The following is a 21,833-nucleotide window of genomic DNA, read 5'->3' as shown; positions in this document are numbered from 1 at the left end:
AGGTTAAAGAGATGTGTATTGTCTCCAGACAGTACAGTAAGTGGGGTTTTGCAAACCCAGGCAAGTCACAGGGGTCACAGATAGTGCGACATGAACCCAAGATCCCTGTTGAGACCATCCTCACGTGTACGGAACTTGGTTATCAGTCTCTGCTCAGTGATTTTGCGCTGTTGTGTGTCTGGAGCGCCCAGAGGAAACCCACGCAGACACGGGGAGAATGTGCAAACTCCGCACGGACAGTGACCCGAGCCGGGAATCGAACCCAGGTCCGTGGAGCTGTGAGGCAGCAGCGTGCCACCCAATCCTATCACGGATCCTTGCGATATCCCACTAGTCACTGCTTGCCAATCGGAAAAATGCACATTTATGCCAACTCTTGGGGAGGACAATGGCCTAGTGGTATTATCGCTAGACCATTAACCCAGAAACTCAGTCAATGTTCTGGGGACCTGGGTTCAAATCCCACCACGGCAGATGGTGGAATTTGAATTCAATAAAAAAAATCTGGAATTAAGAATCTACTGATGAAACCATTGTTGGAAAAACCCATCTGGTTCACTAATGTCCCTTTAGGGAAAGAAATCTGCCGTCCTTACCTGGTCTGGCCTACATGTGACTCCAGAAGCTCTATAATTTGGTTAACTCTCGATTGCCCTCCAGCAATGAGGGATGGGTAATAAATTCTGGCCAGTCAGATATTGCCCATGTCCCACGAATGATTAACAAAAAATCTTTGCTTCCTATCTGCGAACCAGCTTTGGATCTGTCATCGAAGAAGGTCAGTTTTCAGCACTTCTGTGTTCGATTATGAGAGTCTGGCAAGTGATCCATGCTCACTGTGCCTGATTGGTTAGGCCTAGGTGTGGACTCAGAGCAAAATATAGCAAGACTATTGAAGTTACTGGAAGCTGAGCTGTAAATATGGGTGCCAACCTTTTGTGACCACAGAGATATTTTAAAACGCGTGCAAATAAACCTGTTGATCGCTTACTCGAGCGAGCTCTGCATTGCCATGGGATAGAGAAAATACACAACAGAGTCCATTCAGGCTATCTTGCTGTGCTGGCCCTTTGAAATTCTACCCAAATTGTCCCGTGACCTTCCCCACAGCGCTGTAATGTTTTCATTTGATAAGTTGAGCATCATTTTTAAGGTTACGGTTAAATCTGCTTCCACTGCACTTCCAAGTCATCCCAGATCATCAGAAACATTCTCCTCAACCAGCTCCTTGGGGACTTTTCCAATCAGCTTAACAGCAACAAAACCCAAAGAAATTTGCATTTATATAGCATCAATAATGTAATAAAGCTTCGCAAGGTACTTCACAGGAATGGGGTAGAGAAAAAAACTGAGACGCATTTGGGGATATCTTCATAAAATGAAAGCAAATTACCGCGGATGCTGGAATCTGAAACCAAAACAGAAAATGCTGGAAAATCTCAGCAGGTCTGGCAGCATCTGTAAGGAGAGAAAAGAGCTGACGTTTCGAGTCCCAGATGACCCTTTGTTAAAGACCCTTTTGTCTAAAACTAGGAGTCACAATCTAAAAATAGGGGGTTGCCAATTATTTAAAGTTTATTTCTTAGTGTCACAAGTGGGCTTACATTAACACTGCAATGAAGTTGCTGTGAAAATCTCCTAGGCACCCGTTCGGGGACATTGAGGGAGAATTTAGCACGGCCAATGCACCCTAACAGCATGTCTTTCGGACTGTGGGAGGAAATTGGAGAATCCGGAGGAAACCCACACAGACACGGGGAGAATATGCAATCTCCACACAGACAGTGACCCGCGCCAAGAATTGAACCTGGGTGTCTGGGGCTGTGAGGCAGCAGTGCTAACCACCATGCCACTCCAGAGACGGAGATTAGTTTCTCTCAAAGAGGGCAGTGAGTCACTGGAACTCTTCCTCAAAAGGTGATGGAAATCTTTGAATATTTTTAAGGCAGAGGGATTTTTTAAAAGATTCTTTCATGGGATGTTGCTGGCAAGACCAGCATTTGTGGCCTATCCCTAATTTCCCCCTGAACTGAGTATCTCGATTTCAGAGGTCATTTAAGAGTCCTCCACATCTCTGTGGGTTTGGAGTCACATGTAGATCAGACGAGGGAAGGTGAACCAGATGGGTTTTTCTGACAGTTTACAATAATCTCTCCCTCAATGTCAGCAAAATGAAAGAAATTGTCATTGACTTCAGGAAGCGTAAAAGAGAACATGCCCCTGTCTACATCAACGGGGACAAAGTGGAAAGGGTCAAGGGCTTCAAGTTTTTAGGTGTCCAGATCACCAACAACCTGTCCTGGTCCCCCCATGTGGACAGGACAGTTAAGAAAGCCCATCAACGCCTCTACTTGCTCAGAAGACTAAGAAAATTTGGCATGTCAGCTTTGACTCTCATCAACTTTTACAGATGCACCACAGAAAGCATTCTTCCTGGTTGTATCACTGCTTTGTATGGCTCCTGCTCTGCCCAATGCCTCTACAAAAGACCATGAATGTAGCCCAATCCATCACGCAAACCAGCTTCCCATCCATTGACTCTGTCTACACTTCCCGTTGCCTTGGCAAAGCAGCCAGCGTAATTAAGGATCCCACGCACCCCGGACATTCTCTCTTCCACCTTCTTCCATTGGGAAAAAGATACAAAAGTCTGAGGTCACGTGCCAACCGACTCAAGAACAGCTTCTTCCCTGCTGCCATCAGACTTCTGAATGGACCTACCTTGTATTAAGTTGATCTTTCTCTACACCCTAGCTACGACTACATTCTGCACTCTCTCGTTTCCTTCTCTATGAACAGTATGCTTTGTCTGTACAGCACGCGAGAAACAATACTTTTCACCGTATCCTAGTACACGTGACAATAATAAATCAAATCAATGGTCATCAGCAGATTCTTAATTCCACATTTTGTTTGAGTTCAAATTCAACATGGCTGCGCCAGCATTTATTGCCCATCCCTAGTTGCCCCTTGAGAAGGTGGTGGTGAGCTGCCTTCTTGAATCGCTGCAGTCCACGTGCTGAGGGTTGACCCACAATGCCGATAGGGAGGCAATTCTAGGATTTTGACCCAGCGACTGTGAAGGGATGGCTGGGTCAGGGCAGTGAGTGACTTGGAGGGGAATTTGCAGGAGGTGGTGTTCCCATGTATCTGCTGCCCTCGTCCTTCTAGATGGAAGTGGTCGTGGGTTTGGAAGGTGCTGTCTCTGGATCTTTGGTGAATTGCTGCAGTACATCTTGTAGATAGTACACACTGCTGCTACTGAGGAAGCTTATATTGGCCTTGGGGTGTGGGTGAGGGTCTGCAGATTAACTGGAATGGTAACTGACATCCGAGCGGCTAATTATAAGGGGAGATGGGGAAAAGCTCAGATAATAGCAAACACACTGCGCCCACTGGAAATCTCAAATAACATGGGAAGGCGTTGGGAATACTCGGCAGAATAACGGAGAGCTCGCACTTCTGATCTCAGCCTTTCGCGCAGCTGCAGTGAAGCCCAGTGCCAGGGAGGTACAGCAATTTCAATTTGTCACTTTCAAAACCTCCTGGACTCAACATTGGGCCTGGACATTCTCCAGATCCTGTTGTGGAGATGCCAGCGTTGGACTGGGTTGGGCACAGTAAGAAGTCTCACAACACTAGGTTAAAGTCCAACAGGTTTATTTGGTAGCACGATTTTATGAAACATTGGTCAGAATTTTACCGGCACGTCCACCCGAGATTTGTATGATCCCGCCCAAGGCCATCGGAGAATGGCGTTCTCCCAGCCCAGCCCACCCCCGGAATCGGGACGGGCGTGCCACCAAACTTCCGGCCGTTAACTCTGTTTAGAAACACAGGAATGAGAAGCAGCAGGAGGCCATTCGGCCCTTCGAGCCTGCTCCACCACAAATTTTGATCATGGGTGATCATCAAATTCAATATCCTGATCACCACCATATCCCTTAATCCCTTTAGCCCCAAGAGCTATATCTAATTTCTTCTCAAAATCACACAACACTTTGGCCTCAGCTACTTTCTGTGTGAATTCCCACTCTCTGGGTGAAGAAATTTCTCCTCATCTCACTTCTAAGAAGGTTTATCCCTCAAAATATGACCTCCTAGTTCTGGGCTCCCCCCACACTCTTTCTGAATCCACCCTGTCTAATCCTCATCGTATTTTGTTTCTCTCTCCACAGATTCAGTCAAACCTGCTGAGGTCTTCTAGCACTTTCTGCTGTTATTGTACCGAGCCAAGATGCCTCCCCTTGCGTTTCGGAGGCTGACGGGTGGTCTGATTGAGAAGTTTGATGTGATGCTCATTCCCCACCTTGCCCTTCACACAGTGCAGTGGCTGGGATTTGGACAGTGCCCCTGAGAGTACGGTCCAATGCGAGTTTTCACAAGAACAATATCTGAAGGCCTCAGGTCTCTGGGCAAAAAGGCTTTGCAGGGGAGAGTGAGAAGAGGTGAGTTGCCCTTGTGGAGACCCATCATGGATATGATGGGCCGAAGGGCCGCCTCCTATTCTATAACCATTCCAGAACAATCCCAGCTTCTTCACATGGCCGAGATCTTCCATTGCTGGGTAGCAACTCAGAATAATTTGATTCGATTTATTATTTTTACATGCATTAGCTTATGGTGAAAAGTATTGTTTCTTACGCGTGATACAAAGCATACCGTTCATAGAGAAGGAAAAGAGAGAGTGCAGAATGTAGTGTTACAGTCATAGCTAGGGTGTAGAGAAAGGTCAACTGAATGCGAGGTAGGTCCATTCAAAAATCTGACAGCAGCAGGGAAGAAGCTGTTCTTGAGTCGGTTGGTACGTGATCTCAGGCTTTTGCATCTTTTACCCAATGGATAGAAGGTGGAAGAGAGAATGTCCGGGGTGCGTGGGATCCTTGATTACGCTGGCTGCTTTTCTGAGGCAGGGGGAAGTATATACAGAGTCAATGGGTCGTTCTGCGCTTCTGAAGCTCAAACAGTGACAGAGGTGGATGTCCGGGCTCTCGGCTACAGTACAGGAACCAGGCACGTACAGGGAGTCATGTTTGCCTGCTCAGAACCCGTATCCTGAACTCTGTGAGACAGGTCAACTTCTTCAGGGCTGTCAGGTTCCATATATAGTGTCACGGTGACACTCACACTTGAGAAGCAAGGGGATTTTCACAGTAAATTCATTGCAGTGTTAATGTAAGAGCACTTGTGACTAATAAATAAACAAACAAGTTCAAGAGGAGTGCGTCGCTTCAGATAGAACTGCACAGTAAATTTTTTTAACCACGCAGTCCTCTTTTGTATCTTTTTCTCGATGGAAGAAGGTGGAAGAGGGAATGTCCGGGCTGCGTGGGGTCCTTAATTATGCTGGCTGCTTTTCCAAGGCAGCGGGAAGTGTGGGCAGCACCAATGGGTGGTGTCCAAAGATGTGTAGTTCGGTGGATTGGCCATGCTAAGTTGCCTCTTAAAGTCCAAAGATGTGTAGATTAGTGGGGTGAATATGTGAGGTTACGGGGATAGGTCCTGGGTGGGAGTAATTGACTCCACGGAAGCAAGAGTCTTATCACCAAGTTACTTTATTTACACCATACGTCCGTACACAGCCCGCTCTCCAGTTGCTCCCTGCCGAATGGCAGGCTGGGAGTCTGACAGACCTGCTTTGAACAGGGAGCATGAGGCTCCCTGACTTAACCATCAATTCGGGCTCATCAGGTAGCTCTTATTGTGAGTGCAACGTCCACAAAGGCACTGCTGAGATTTGAACTCAGCATCTCCTGTTTACTAGGCAAGTGCCTTAACCAACTAAGCCACCACTTCACAGGACTCATCAGGTATCTCTTTTGCATACCAACCAAATAAGCTAACTCAAATTAACTTAAGGAGGACTCACCAGGTAGTTCATACTCTGGCAAGCCAGCCTCCTTAGGTTGGCTGAAGTCATCATAGTGGAATGCTCTGTTTAAGAGTTGGCGTGGAAAGAGTCAATGGGTGGTGTCCAAAGATGTGCAGGTTAGGTGGATTGGCCATGCTAAATTGCTCCTTAGTGTCCAAAGATGTGTAGTTAGTTGGATTGGCTGTGCTAAATTGCATCTTAATATCGTAAGAGGTGCAGGTTAGGTGGATTGACCATGTTAAATTGCTCCTTAGTGTCCAAAGATGTGCAGGTTAGGTGGATTGGCCGTGCTAAATTGCCCCTTAGTGTCCAAAGATGTGCAGGTTAGGTGGATTGGCCATGCCAAATTGCTCCTTAGTGTCCAAAGATGTGTAGTTAGTTGGATTGGCCGTGCTAAATTGCATCTTAATATCGTAAGAGGTGCAGGTTAGGTGGATTGGCCATGCTAAATTGCTCCTTAATGTCCAAAGATGTGCAGGTTAGGTGGATTGGCCATGCTAAATTGCTCCTTAATGTCCAAAGATGTGCAAGTTAGGTGGATTGGCCATGCTAAATTGCCCCTTAGTGTCCAAAGATGTGCAGGTTAGGTGGATTGGCCATGCTAAATTGCTCCTTAGTGTCCAAAGATGTGTAGTTAGTTGGATTGGCCATGCTAAATTGCCACTTAGTGTCCAAAGATTTGCAGGTTAGGTGGATTGGTCATGCTAAATTGCATTTTAATGTCCCTAGTTGTGTAGGTTGGGAGGATTAGCGGGGTGAATATGTGGGGTTACGGGGATAGGGCCAGTGTGGGACGCTGTGTTGGAGAGTCGGTGTGGGAAGTGTAGACAGAGTCAATGGGTCCAATCCAAGCCTTTGAAGGCCCTTCCAACTTTCTGTAATCCTTCCCTGAACAAATGAGACGGGCATCAGTAACTTACTGCTTGGAACCAGCTGGTTCTGGACTTTGTGTAGCCCTTCATGTCGCACAGACTCTGAATGAGTCGCTGAGCGATTGGCCAGTACGAGTGGCGGGGAGGCCTTCCATTTGCAAAGTGGTTACAGCATTTGCTCAATAATAAATAGCCTATAAATGGATAAATAATCTTCATAAGATGCTAGGCTGTGTAATGAAGGCTAATTCAGTAATTAAAACCTTTGTTTGGTTTCCTGAGCAGCCTCGCTGCTAAATAATGCATTTGCATTGCGATTGAGCTAATAAATAATACATTGGAGCGCACACCTTCAGTGCAGCAGCAATCTGAGCTGTTACTGTGGTTAGTACAGTCCAAGTTAGGAGCTGGTGGTCAGTAAACAAAAGAATTGTATCATAAGACCATATGATATAGGAGCAGAATTAGGCCATTCAGCCCATCAAGTCTGCTCCACCATTCTATAATGGTTGATATATTTCTCAACACCATTCACCCGCCTTTTCCACATAACCTTTGATCCCCTTACCATAAGAGGGGATGGCTGACTGGTATTATTCATTGAATCATAGAATCCCTACAGTACAGAAGGAGGCCTTTCAGCCCATCGACTCCACGCTGGCCACAGCCCTACCTAGCCCCTTTCCCACATATTTATCCCAGCTAGTCCTCCTAACACTAAGGGGCAATATCGCACGGCCAGTCAATGTAACCCGCACATTTTTGGACTGTGGGAGGAAACCGAGGGAAACCCACACAGACACGGGGAGGACATGCAACCTCCGCCCAGACAGTGACCCAAACCAGGAATCGAACCCAGGTCCCTAGTGCTGTGAGGCAGCAGTGCTAGCCACTGTGCCACCATTCCACCCCGAGTCACTAGACTATTAATCCAGAAACTCAACTCATGCCCTGGAGATTCAGATTCGAATCCCGCCACGGGCAGACGGTGGAATTTGAATTCAATAAAAGAATATCTGGAATTAAGAATCTACTTAATTGATAAATGTCTGGAATTAAGAATCTACCCAGTGTCGAATGTCAGAAAAACCCATCTGGTTCACTAATGTCCCTTTCGTGAAGGAAATCTGCTGTTCTTACCTAGGTCTGGCCTACTTGTGACTCCAGAGCCACAGCAATGTGGTTGACTCTCAACTGCCCTTGGGCAGCTCAGGATGGGTCCCTGGCACTGTGAGGCAGCTGTGCTAGCCACTGTGCCCCATGCCACTTTGGAACTCTCTTCCCCAGAGAGGGATGGGGGCAGTGGGTCATTGGCAGATTCTAAGGCAAAGGTAGTTTGATCCTTGATCAATAAAAGTCCCAAACGTATTGGGGTAAATGGGGAAACTTATTGAATGGCAGTGCAGGCCTGAGGGGCCGAATGGTCTCCTGATTTGTGTTTATAGGGAGGATTAAGACAGATTTTTGATCAATAAGTGAGACAAGAATTAAGGTGGGAGTGAGTGGGTGGGAATGGCGTGAGCCAGGTAATTGGAATTTATAGAATAAAGTCCCCACAGTGCAAAACGAGGCCATTTGGCCCATTGAGTCTGCAATGATTCTCTGGCAGAGTATATTGCCCAACTCCTCTTCTCTGCCCTGTCCTCGTAACCACACATACTAATCCTCCTAATCTGTCCATCTTTGGACACTAAGGGGCAATTTAGCATGGCCAATCCACCTAACCTGCACATCTTTGGGCACTAAGGGGCAATTTAGCATGGCCAATCCACCTAACCTGCACACCTTTGGGCACTAAGGGGCAATTTAGCATGGCCAATCCACCTAACCTGAACATCTTTGGGCACTAAGGGGCAATTTAGCATGGCCAATCCACCTAACCTGAACATCTTTGGGCACTAAGGGGCAACTTAGCATGGCCAATCCACCTAACCTGCACACCTTTGGGCACTAAGGGGCAATTTAGTATGGCCAATCCACCTAACCTGCACACCTTGGGACACTGAGAGGTAATTTAGCATGGCAAATCCCACCTAATCTACTCATCTTTCAGACTGTGGGAGGAAATTGGAGTACCCAGAGGAAACCCATGCCGACACGGGGAGAATGTGCAGACTCCGCACAGACAATGACCCAAGCCGGGGCTCGAACCCGGGTCCCTGGCACTGTGAGACAGCAACGCTAACCGCTGTGCCGCCCAGTGTTAAGTGACAATCAGATCATTATCAAATGGTGGAGGGTTTGAATGGCCTCTTTCTGCTCTTAGCCCTTACCATCCCAAGGCCCAGACTCGTGGTTTCGGGATCTGTGACACAGCAGGTGACAGTGCCAATGTTTACAGTTAATAGGCAGTGAACTTGCCTCTGAACGAGGTTCGATTCCCCTTCCCTGCACCCATTAAGCCCAAGTTCCTGCTCAGTTTTAAAGTTAAAGTTGATTTACTAATGTCACAAGTAGTGGCAATGAACAGGGCAATGAAGTTACTGTGAAAATCCCCTAGTCGCCACACTCCAGCACCTGTTCGGGTACACTGAGGGAGAATTTAGCACGGCCAATGCACCTTAACCAGTTTGTCTTTCAGACTGTGGGAGGAATCCAGAGAACCTGAAGGAAACAGAGGTGCGGGGTGTGGAGAAAATCAGGCACTGGGGTGTGTGGGGGTTTGTGGGCAGGAGTTGGTGGGTTGGGGGAAGTGGAGATGGTTTTCCTTGGAGTCTTTTTTTATTCCTGAGCTCATTGAGGTGGAACTGGAGACGGTGAACAGTGACTGACTGTCTCTGTACCCAGGCCGAGAGCTTAAGAGTCTCAGGTTGAGGAGAAATTGTCCATATGAGGAACAGTTGAGGATTCTGGGTCTGTACTCATTGGAGTTTAGAAGAATGAGGGGGGATCTTATTGAAACTTACAGGATACTGCGAGGCCTGGATAGAGTGGATGTGGAGAGGATGTTTCCACTAGAAGGAAAAACTAGAACCAGAACCTCAGGCTAAAGGGACGATCCTTTAAAACAGAGATGAGGAGGAATTTCTTCAGCCAGAGTGGTGAAGCTGTGGAACTCTTTGCCTCAGAAGGCTGTGGAGGCCATTGAGTGTCTTTAAGACATAGATAGGTTCTTGATTAATAAGGGGATGAGGGGTTATGGGGATAAGGCAGGAGAATGGGGGTGAGAAATATATCAGCCGTGGTGGAGCATAAGAACATAAGAATATAAGAAATAGGAGCAGGAGTAGGCCATCTAGCCCTTCGAGCCTGCCCCGCCATTCAATAAGATCATGGCTGATCTGAAGTGGATCAGCTCCACTTTCCCGCTTTCTCCCCTTAATTCCCCTGTCCATCAAAAACCTACCTACCCGTGACTTAAATATATTTAGTGAGGTAGCTTCCACCACTTCAACGGGCAGAGAATTCTAGAGATTCACCACCCTTTGAGTGAAGAAGTTCCTCCTCAACTCTGATCTAAACTGCGCCCCCTTTATCTTGAGGCTGTGTCCTCTAGTCCTGCTATCCTTTCTAAGCAGGAAGAGTCTCTCTACCTCTACCCTATCCATCCCCTTCATTATCTTATAAGAACATAAGAAATAGGAGCAGGAGTAGGCCATCTAGCCCTTCGAGCCTGCCCCGCCATTCAATAAGATCATGGCTGATCTGTCGTGGCTCAGTTCCACATTCCCGCCCTCTCCCCATAACCCTTAATCCCCTCTCTTATCAAAAACCCATCAACCCGCGTCTTAAAAATATTTAGCGAGGTAGCCTCCACCACTTCAACGGGCAGAGAATTCCAGAGATTCACCACCCTTTGAGTGAAGAAGTTCCTCCTCAACTCCGTTCTAAACCGCCCCCCCTTTATCTTGAGGCTGTGCCCCCTAATCCTACTGTCCTTTCTGAGCGGGAAGAGTCTCTCCACCTCTATCCTATCCATCCCATTCATCATCTTATACGTCTCAATGAGATCTCCCCTCATTCTTCTAAACTCTAACGAGTACAAGCCTAATTTATTCAGCCTCTCCTCATAGCTCAACCCCCTCAACTCCGGCATCAGCCTAGTAAACCTCCTCTGCACTCCCTCCAAGGCCAAAATATCCTTGCGTAAGTACGGCGCCCAAAACTGCACACAGTACTCCAGCTGCGGCCTCACCAATGCCCTATATCCCCCCTCATCCTTCTAAACTCCAACGAGTACAGACCCAGTCTATTTAGTCTCTCTTCATAGTCCAACCCCCTCATCTCCGGTATCAGCCTACTGAACCTCCTCTGCACTCCCTCTAAGGCCAATATATCCTTGCGCAAGTGTGGCGACCAAAACTGCACACAGTACTCCAGCTGCGGCCTCACCAGTGCCCTGTACAGTTGCAGCAAGACCTCCCTGCTTTTATATTCTATCCCCCTCGCTATGAAGGCCAGCATCCCATTCACCTTCTTGATCACCTGCTGACTCGATGGGCCGAGTGGCCTAATTCTGTTCCGATGTCTTATGTAAATGTCTTGCTTTGCAATTATAGTGAGGGGTCCTTAACCTGCTTGTTTACACAGGGTGTAATAGTGCCTTGATTAACAGTGGAGGAAGCCACAGGGGACTTCCCAGCCTCATCTATTTGACAGCCTGGCATTCACATTGCAGTTTCCGAGAGGGATTAGCTGACTGCCTTGGGGGAGTTTTGAGAACCGCGAGGCAACGGGAGTGTTTTGGCTGTCAGTGGCAGAGGAAGCTGGGTCTATATTGACGTGAGGCTGCGATGTGGGCAAGCTCTCCGCACTGCATTACACAGCATCGATATTCTGCTAAATCTATTTGCCAATACAATTACGCTGTGCTAAAAATAAACCAGGGTTACTGTAGGTAGGGACGGAGACTGGCACGTAGGGGGATGGATCCCAGTCTCCGAGAGTGCCGGAGGAACACATCCCGCCGGAATTCTACAGCCCCGCCCGCCACGGGAATCGGAGCGGGCGAGGGCCGGAGCGTGGGAAGGCCCGCTGACTTCAGGCGGGATATTACGGTTGTGGGATGAGTCAGGCTGTGAAACTGAGCCCACCTAGTTAATACTGATAAGGAGATAGAGAGAGAGAGAGATTGCATTTCGATAGCACCCATTCACCATTCCTGGATGCCTCGCAGCCACTTATTGCTCTCTGAGGCATCACTCCCCACCGCTGTCTGAACCCCGGGGAGGGGGGGGGGGGGGGGGTGCAGCCTGGTCACGCACAGCAAGATCCCACAAACAGCGACGTGACCAGTTCACTGCCGGAGTCGGGGGCTGGGGGTCGTGGGAGGGAGGTGTGAAATATCGACCCAGGGACACCGGGGGAGGGGAGAGCTGAGCAAGCGCGCTCCTTCTGGTGGGAAGGGGGATCTCTTGGGGCAAAGGAGGGCTGAGGGCTGGAGTGAGTCCCTGGGCAGAGGGCGGAACAGAATACCTTCCCACATTGGCACGGGGTTCCACCAGGAGGGAGGGATTTCCTGCTCCTGGTTTCGAGGGTGGGGGAGAGGGGCAGGAGGGTTTGGGGTAGGGGAGGGAAGGCAGAGAAACCTGCCTGAGTCCCATCCAAAACTGCTTTTAATGCCATCAGGGTTTGTTTAGCATGACCAATCCACCTAACCTGCTCATCTTGGGACACTAAGGGACAATTTAGCAAGACCAATCCACCTAACCTGCTCATCTTGGGACACTAAGGGACAATTTAGCAAGACCAATCCACCTAACCTGCACATCTTGGGACACTAAGGGACAATTTAGCAAGACCAATCCCCCTAACCTGCTCATCTTTGGACACTAAGGGACAATTTAGCAAGACCAATCCCCCTAACCTGCTCATCTTTGGACACTAAGGGACAATTTAGCAAGACCAATCCACCTAACCTGCACATCTTGGGACACTAAGGGACAATTTAGCATGGCCAATCCATCTAACTTGCACATCGTTCGAGGGTGGAGGAAGCCCCCAGAGATATGGGGAGAATGTGCGAACTTCACACAGCCGGTCGCCCAAAGTGGGAATTGAACCCGGGACCCTGGTGCTCTGAGGCAGCCATGCTAACCACTGTGCCCCCACCATCACTCACTGACAGTGAAGGAGCGACTAATATGATTCTGAATCAGGATGGCGAGAGGCTTGGAAGGGAATCTCCCGGTGATGGTGTTCCCATGAGTCTGCTGCTCTTCTCCTTTCTAGATGGTAGAGGTGGCGGGTTTGGAAGGTGTTGTTGAAACAATTACAAGTTGTGTGGATGGCAGGTTGGGTGGAGTGTCTGATGCTGCCCAGTGTCATTTCAGTATTCAGATGGAGAGGCAAAGAATAATGAACCTGTTCCCCACCTGAAAGGATGGTAAAGACAGAAACCGTCGTGTTTAAGAAGCATTTAGATGAGTGCTTGACACACAAGGGTAGGGACCAAGTGCTGAAAAATTGGAATAGAGTAGAACGAAGGAGAACGAAGAATGGTACAGCACAGGAACAGCCCTTCGGCCCATCAAGCCTGCGCCAACACATGACACCTTTCTAAACTAAGCACCCTTTGCTTCTATGAAGTTTGAATCCCTTTTTGATTTGATCTGATTTATTATTCTCACATGTATTAGCATGCAGTGAGAAGTATTGTTTCTTGCGCGCTATATAGATCGTTCATAGAGAAGGAAATGAGAGAGTGCAGAATGTCATGTTACAGTCATAGCTAGGGTATAGAGAAAGATCAACTTAATGCAAGGCAGGTCTATTCAGAAGTCTGACAGCAACAGGGAAGAAGCTGTTCTTGAGTCGGTTGGTACGTGACTTTAAACTTTTGTATCTTTTTCCCAATGGAAGAGAGAATGTCCGGGGTGCGTGGGGTCCTTAATTATTCTGGCTGCTTTGCCGAGGCAGCGGGAAGTGTAGACAGAGTCAATGGACGGGAGGCTGGATTGCGTGATGGATTGGGCTACCTTCACAACCTTCCACTCTCTGCCTATCCATGTATTTATCAAGATGTCTTTTAAGCATTGTGTTATATTATATCTGCTTCGACCACCTCCTCTGGCAGCACAGTCCAGGCAGTTACCACCCTTTTGTGTAAAAAACTTGCCTCTCATGTCTCCTTTAAACTTTCCCCCTTTTACCCTCAACCTCTGGCCCCTAGTAACGGGCCTTTCTATCCTGGGAAAAAGTCTCCAACTATCCATCCTATCTGTGCCTCTCATCATTTTGTAGACTTCCAGCAGGTCACCCCCTCAGCCTCCGACGTTCAAGTGTAAACAAACCAAGTTTCTCCAATCTCCCCTCATAGTTAATACCCTCCAAAACCGGCAACATCCCGGTAAACCTTTTCTGTAAACTCTGCAAAGCCTCCTCGTCCTTCTGGTGGTGTGGCGACCAGAAGTGTACGCAATATTACGAAAGAGGCCTAAATGAAGTCCTAGGCAGTTGAAAGAAGACATTCCATTTTTTTATACTCTACACCCCCAAATGATGGAGGCAAACATCACATACGCCTTCTTAAACACCTTATGCATGCATGGTGCCACTTTCAAGGGACTGTGGATCAGTACACCTAGAAACCCAGGTTTTGACAATGGTTTCGTGATCATCATTAGATTTAAGAGTCATAGAGTCACCGAGATTTACAGCATGGAAACAGGCCCTTTGGCCCAATTTGTCCATGCCGCCATTTTTTTTTAAACCCATAAGCTAGCAAAAAATTGCCTGCATTTGGCCCTCTAGACCCATCTCACTCATGTAACTGTCTAAATGCTTTTTAAAAGACAAAATTGTACCCGCCTCTACTACTACCTCTGGCAGCTTGTTCCAGAAACTCACCACCCTGTGTGTGAAACAATTGCCCCTCTGGACCCTTTTGTATTTCTCCCCTCTCACTTTAAACCTATACCTTCTAGTTTTAGACTCCCCTACCTTTGGGAAAAGATATTGACTATCTAGCTGATCTATGCCCCTCATTATTTTATAGACCTCTATAAGATCACCCCTCAGCCTTCTACACTCCAAAGAAAAAAGTCCCAGTCTATCCAGCCTCTCCTTATAACTCAAACCGTCAAGTCCTGGTAGTGTCCAAGTAAATCTCTTCTGCACTCTTTCTAGTTTAATAATATCCTTCCTATAATAGGGTGACCAGAACTGCACACAATATTCCAAGTGTGGTCTTACCAATGTCTTGTACAACTTCAACAAGATGTCCCAACCCTTGTATTCAATGTTCTGACCAATGAAACCAAGCATGCCGAATGCTTTCTTCACCACTCTGTCCACCTGTGACTCCACTTCCAAGGAACTATGAACCTGTACCCCTAGTTCTCTTTGTTTTGTAACTGCTCCCAACGCCCTACCGTTAACTGAACAAATCCTGCCCTGGTTCAATCTACCAAAACGCATCACCTCACATTTATCTAATTAAACTCCATCCGCCATTCATCAGCCCACTGGCCCAATTGACCAATTTAAATCCGGATTTTTATTAAATTCGAATTTCACCATCTGCCATGGTGGGATTCAAACCCGGATCCCTCAGAGAATTACTCTGGCTCTCTAGTTCAGCGAAAATACCACCAGGTCCCTGCCTCTCTCACCAGAATTCCTGTGAGCTCACGGTGAATTGTAAGGGGTGGGAGGGAAGGGGGTGGACTCTGCACGTCGCAGAGAATAGCCAACTGAAAATCGTTGGCCTGTCGAGAATCTATCACCTGACTTGACCACGGAGCGGACTTGTAGAGGGGTAATCTCCAACGCTGTGAATCCACGGCCTGGGGACACAGTGGGGCCGCTTCTGGCATTCACAGATAGTAGACGATAGATGATGATGCGGGGATGCTGGCATTGGACTGGGGCGGGCACAGTGAGAAGTTGCACGGCAGCAAAGTTTAAAGTTTTATTAATTAGTGTCACCAGTAGGCTTGCATTAACACTGCAATGAAGTTACTGCGAAAATCCCCTCGTCACCACACCCCGGCGCCTGTTCGGGTACACGGAGGGAGAATTTAGCACGGCCAATGCACCCTAACCAGACCATCTTTCGGACTGTGGGAGGAAACTGGAGGAAACCCATGCAGACATGGAGAGAACGTGCAGATTCCACACAGACAGTGACCCAAGGCCGGAATCGAACCCGGATCCCCGGCACTGTGAGGCAGCCGTGCTAACCACCGTGCTGCCCGTAAAGTCCAAGGTTAAAGTTCATTTGGTATCATGAACTTTCTGAGCGCTGCTCCTTCATCAGGTGAATGGGCGATAGATAGGTGCTTGATGGCCAGCAGAGACACAATGGGCTGAAGGGCCTCTTTCAGTGCTGTAAATCTCTGCGAAGCGTCTAAGCAAGTGGGAGACTAACAATCTGACATGAAAACCTCTCTTTTTAACATCTGGATTTATCTAGATAACTTTTTCCTTTAATTAAGTCTCTGCCAAGTGACAGAATAGAAATTAAAAGGCTGCACTGTCTCACTAAATTGATTACTCTGCAGAATACTGTTTAATGAAAGATTAGGTGGATATTTAAATGCACTATCAAACACACATTAGTACTGGATAAGTACGGGCTGGGTGCCCAGCAGAGAACCATGACCACCTCCCCTCCCTACCTCCCACAGTCCGAATGACATACTGGTGAGGGTGCATTGGCCATGCTAAATTCTCCCTCGGTGTACCCGAACAGGCACCGGAGTGTGGCAACCAGGGAATTTTCACAGTAACTTCATTGCGGTGTTAATTAAGCCTACTTGTGATGCTAGCAGACAAATAAAATTCATAAACTTTAAACTTAACCAGCCGGATTCACGAACAAAATCCAAACTATCCGTTTCGACAAAAGCAATATACTGCGGACGCTGGAATCAGAAACAAAAAAGATACAAAAGTCTGACCATCACGTACCAACTGGCACAGTGGTTAGTGCTGCTGCCTCACAGTGTCGGAGACCCGGGTTCGATTCCCAGTTTGGGTCACTGCCTGTGCGGAGTCTGCACGTTATCCTTGTGCCCACGTGGGTTTCTTCCGGGTGCTCCGGTTTCCTCCCACAGTCTGAAAGACATGCTGGTTAGGGTGCATTGGCCGTGCTAAATTCTCCCTCAGTGTACGCGAACAGGCACTGGAGTGTGGCAACTAGGGGATTTACACAGTAAATTCATTGCGGTGTTAATGTAAGCCTACTTATGATACTAATAAATAAACTGTAAACTTAAACAAAGTATTCCACCCAGGCTTTTGCCACGTAATCCCATGAGTTTATCCTACTAAACCATCATGCACATCAGTGGACACTCGGGGCCAATTTAGCATGGCCAATGCACCTAACCTGCACATCTTTGGACACTAAGGGGCAATTTAGCATGGCCAATCCATCTAACCTACACACCTTTGGACACTAAGGGGCAATTTAGCATGGCCAATCCATCTAACCTACACACCTTTGGACACTCAGGGCCAATTTAGCATGGTCAATCCATCTAACCTGCACATCTTTGGACACTAAGGGGCAATTTAGCATGGCCAATCCATCTAACCTACACACCTTTGGACACTAAGGGGCAATTTAGCATGGCCAATCCATCTAACCTACACACCTTTGGACACTCAGGGCCAATTTAGCATGGTCAATCCATCTAACCTGCACATCTTTGGACACTCAGGGCCAATTTAGTATGGCCAATCCATCTAACTTGGACTGTGGCAGGAAACTGGAGCACTTGGAGGAAACCCACGCAGACACAGGGAGAACGTGCAGACTCCACAAGGACAGTCACCAGAGCTGGAATCAAACCCAGGTCTCTGGTACTGTGATGCAGCAGTGCTAACCACGGTGCCACGGTGCTGCCCCAACTAATGGACACAAACCTGAAGCAAGAGACAGGAGGTGGGGAGGCGGGGGGAACGCAGCAAGTGGTGATGAGCTGAAACTCGGTGGCTGTCTGGGTGCTGGAAGTGGACAAAATGCCTTTCAAAAGGATGGATAGCTGAGGCATTCACAATAACTTCACTGCAGTGTTAACGTAAACCTTACTGTGACTAATAAATGCACTTTTTTTTAATGATAGAGCAGGGGAATGGTATTGCTCTACAGAGAGGTAGTATGAACTCAATGGGCTGAATGGCTTTCTCCTTGCTCCACAATGATGGCCCTGTGATGTGCAGGAGGTCGGAATTGGGGGGCTGCAGAGCCGAGATCCTCATTCCCAATGTCTGGCTCACATTAAGAGGGACAAATGTGTTCGCTTTTGGATATTGATGATTCCAACTGCAATGAATTCCCCAGTCAAACCATCAGCCAAACCCTGCCTCATAAGGCCTCAAGCGACTCTCTGCAGCACCTCCATTTCGATTTTCAAGTTTGCTGACGACACCACCACAGGAGGTTGGATCTTAAACAATGATGAGCCAGAGTACAGGAAGGAGATAGAGAGTCTGGTGAACTGGTGCGGCGACAATAATCTTTTCCTCAATGTTAACAAAATGAAGGAGATTGTCACTGACTTCAGGAAGTGTAGTAGAGAACATACCGCAATCTACATCAATGGGGACGGAGTAGAAAGGGCCAAGAGTTTCAAGCTTTTAGATGTTCAGATCACCAATACCCTGTCCTGGTCCCCCCATGTCGACAATATAGCTAAGAAAGCCCACTAATGCCTCTATTTTCGCCAACCCACCTAATCTACGCATCTTTGGGCGCTAAGAGAAAATTTAGCATGGCCAATCCAACTAACGTGTGCATCTTTGGACACTAAGGGACAATTTAGCATGGCCAATCGACAGCTTTGGACACTAAGGAGGAGGTGATGGCCTCATGGTATTATCGCTAGACTATTAATCCAGAAATTCAGCTCATGTTCTGGGGACCCGGGTTCGAATCCCGGCACGGCAGATGGTGGGATTTGAATTCAATAAAAAGAAAATCTGGAATTGAGAACCTACTGATGACCATGAAACCATTGTTGGAAAAGCCCATCTGGTTCACTAATGTCCCTCTAGGGAAGGGAATCTGCCGTTCTTACCCGGTCTGGCCTACATGTGACTCCAGACCCACAGCAATGACTCTTAACTGTCCTGGGCAACTAGGGATGGGCAATAAATGTTAGTCAGTCAGCGACGCATGGGTGAATAAATAAAAAATATACATGAAACTAACAATGTCCATATTTTCGGCCCATCGAGTTTGCGCTGACTACAAGTCCATCCAGGCCCTCTCCCCATAACCCCGTGCATTTACCCTAGCTAGTACCCCTGACACAAAAGAAGAATTTAGCATGGCCAAACCACCTAACCCACACATTTTCGGACTGTGGGAGGAAATCGGAGCAACCGGAGGAAACCCAAGCAGACACGGGGAGAATGTGCAAACTCCACACAGACAGTGACCCAAGCTGGGAAGTGAACCCAGGTCCCTGGCGCTGTGAGGCAGCGGTGCTAACCACTGTGCCACCGTATATATGACACATGTGCACAAAGATATACATACACACACATGTATATATACATGTATGTACGTATATATAAATATTACATCACATAGATCTAAAGCATTAGCAAACCAGGGATTCAAATGCAATTGATGAATAAAATTTGGGATTAAAAGCTTTTCTCAATGATGGTAACCATGACAACTTTCACCAAACCCAACTGGTTCCCTTTGGGGGAGGAAATCTGCCAGCTTTACTCTGTCTGGCCTACATGTGACTCCAGTCCCACAGCAGTGTGGTTGACTCTTAACTGCCCTGTGAACTGGCTGAGCGAGACACCCCAAGGGCAATTAGGGATGGGCAATAAATAGTGGCCAACCAGTGATGCCCGCGACCCGGGAAACGATAAAACGAGTATGTACAGACCGAAATGGGGACGATTTTCCAGGTTGTGTAGAGTGGGATTAACTAATTTATTTATTAGTCACAACTAAAGCTTACATTAACACCGCAATGAAGTTAATGTGAAAATCCCCCTAGCCGCCACATTCCCGCGCCTGTTTGGGTACACTGACGGAGAATTTAGCCAATGCACCCCAACCAGCATGTATTTCGGAATGCGGGAGGAAACCGGAGCATCCGGAGGAAACCCACGAAGACACGGGGAGAATGTGCAGACTCCGCGCAGACAGTGACCCGAGCCAGGAATCGAACCCGGGCCCATGAGGCAGCCGTGCTAACTCAACGTGATGACCGTTAAAAAAAGCACATCTGGTTCACTCATGCCCCTGAGGCAAGGAAATCGGTCGCCCTCACCCCGGTCTGGCCTACATGTGGCTCCAGAGCCACAGCGATGCGGTTGACTCTCAACTGCCCCTCTGAAATGGCCCGGCGAGACACTCCAAAGGGGCAATTAGGGATGGGCAACAAATGCAGGGCCCGGCCAGCGAGACCCGCGTCCCCAAGAAAGATTTCTGGGTTGTGGGGAGTGGAACTGAGTTAGTACAGTCACAATGAGCCAAATGGCCTCCTTCCGTGCAGTCGGACTTGCAATTCTATCTGGAAGAGCCCTCCCCACCCCCCCAGTTGGTTACCTGTCTCGATGTGGCGTGTGCGGTCTCGGTCGCGCATGAGGTAAGAGAACTCGATGCATTTCTCCTTGATGCGGTTCTCCCGGACACTGAGGCACAGCTCGCTGACCAGCGCCAAGGCGCTACGGCAAAGCTCTTCCTCCCCGTCGCCCGACATCTCGCCACAGCATTGCCTTCGGCGCGAGGAAGAAGGGGAGGGAGGGGGGGAAATAAATAAAGAGCAAAAAAAAACCACTTCCCGACTTGGGTGGGGACTCCGTGAGCGATGGAGGGTGGGGGGGGGGGGGGTGGGGGGCGGGAGTTTGGACGGCTGGGTGGGGAAGATCTTGAGTTTTCAGCTCTCCCAGGTCCTGTGGGAGGGGAAATCTAGAACAATCCGTGGCCCTTCTTGGTTTGACTGAGTAGCGGCGGGGAGCTCGGGGGAGGCAGAGGGGGGAAACTCTTCGAATATTTCAATCCTCAGGTGAAGTCGGTGGGTCTCAGCGCGATGAAAGCCAGCTCCATTCTCAGTTGGGAAGAAGCACAAGTTGTCTGAAGTCGTTCAAAGTACAGGCCCCAGTTGCGCATGGTCTGAACTGAGGCCTTGGTTGCGAGGGTGTGGGGAAATGAGCCTCAACTTCCTGCTTGGCCACTGGGTTGAGTTGGGGGGGGGGGGGGGGGGGTGCGGAAAGCAGCCGACCCTTATTACTTCCTGGATCAGAGGTCGGCGAGGTCTTCCCTCGGTGGAGGCTTTATTGCGGAGGCCGGGCCTCCCCGGTCACCTCCCCCCCGGCCCGCGTTACCTCAGCACGGAGGTCCATCTCTCGCACAGTCCGTGATTTCCCCCCTCCCCCCCTCCTCACCGAGGGGGCTTGGAAGGCCTCTTGGATCCTCGGAGCTCAAAACGGCGGAAGGGGACCCCGCCCCGGCCCCACGATTCCTCGGAGGGAGACGGCCGTCGAATCCCGATCCCGGGGAAGAACGCTCAAGAGGCTGGAAGGCAGTTGGCCGTCATGGCGAAGGGAGCCCGGCCTGCGAAAGGAAAATGAATTGGGTAATGAACGGCGCACAAAGAGAAGGGAGAATGCGTTCCTTCTCATTGCTTCCCTCATTATCACACAAACACTCTGCTCCCAAATATAACTGCGCCCACCTACACACAGCCTTGATGTGGGACAGTGAAAGGTAGACTCAGCATCAAGGGCCAGGAATCACAGCGGGGCGCGCTGAGTGTAATTAGCTACTGACGGGGACCCACCATCGCTCCCCCCTGCTCCCCCACTACGTGCAGGTGAAGCCTGGGAGAGCGTGGACAAAAAGCAAACTCCAGGCCTCAATAGGAATGGGCAATTTGTGCCTGGTATTGGCTGTGACTGCATCCGAGTGAGGATCAGGATGAGGGGCTGAATGGCCTCTGTCTGCTCCAAATCTTCCTCTGTTTCATCTCTGTTTTCCTGTCCTCACACTCTCTCTATCTTCACACTCTCTCTCTCTGCTTCTCCCCCTCCTCTCTGTCTTTCTCTCTCTCTCTCTCTCGGTCTTTCCCCCTCTCTCTCATACGCGTACACACACTCTTCCCTTCTCTCTCTCTTCCCCCCACCTTTATCTCTCTCCTGCTCTGCCTTATCCCTCCCCGCCTCTCTCTGTC

General features: G+C 48.7%; 1 protein-coding gene across 1 annotated transcript in view; it reads right to left on the bottom strand.

Annotated features, from left to right (window-relative positions):
- Positions 1 to 20,398, bottom strand: part of syt3 (synaptotagmin III) — a 57,708-nt gene extending 37,310 nt beyond the window's left edge. Inside the window, exon 1 of the mRNA XM_080217307.1 lies at positions 20,210 to 20,398. Within this exon, the coding sequence (XP_080073433.1) occupies positions 20,210 to 20,363 (154 nt within the window). The 5' untranslated portion in view covers positions 20,364 to 20,398. The remainder of the gene's footprint in view (positions 1 to 20,209) is intronic.
- Between the last annotated feature and the right edge of the window lie 1,435 nt (positions 20,399 to 21,833).

The sequence above is a fragment of the Carcharhinus amblyrhynchos genome, chromosome 35 (assembly GCF_965287045.1).
Source record: "Carcharhinus amblyrhynchos chromosome 35, sCarAmb.v2.hapA, whole genome shotgun sequence".
NCBI classification, from domain to species: Eukaryota; Metazoa; Chordata; class Chondrichthyes; order Carcharhiniformes; family Carcharhinidae; genus Carcharhinus; species Carcharhinus amblyrhynchos.
The sequence above is the reverse complement of the archived record's forward strand: the minus strand, read 5'-3'. Positions and strand labels throughout refer to the sequence as shown.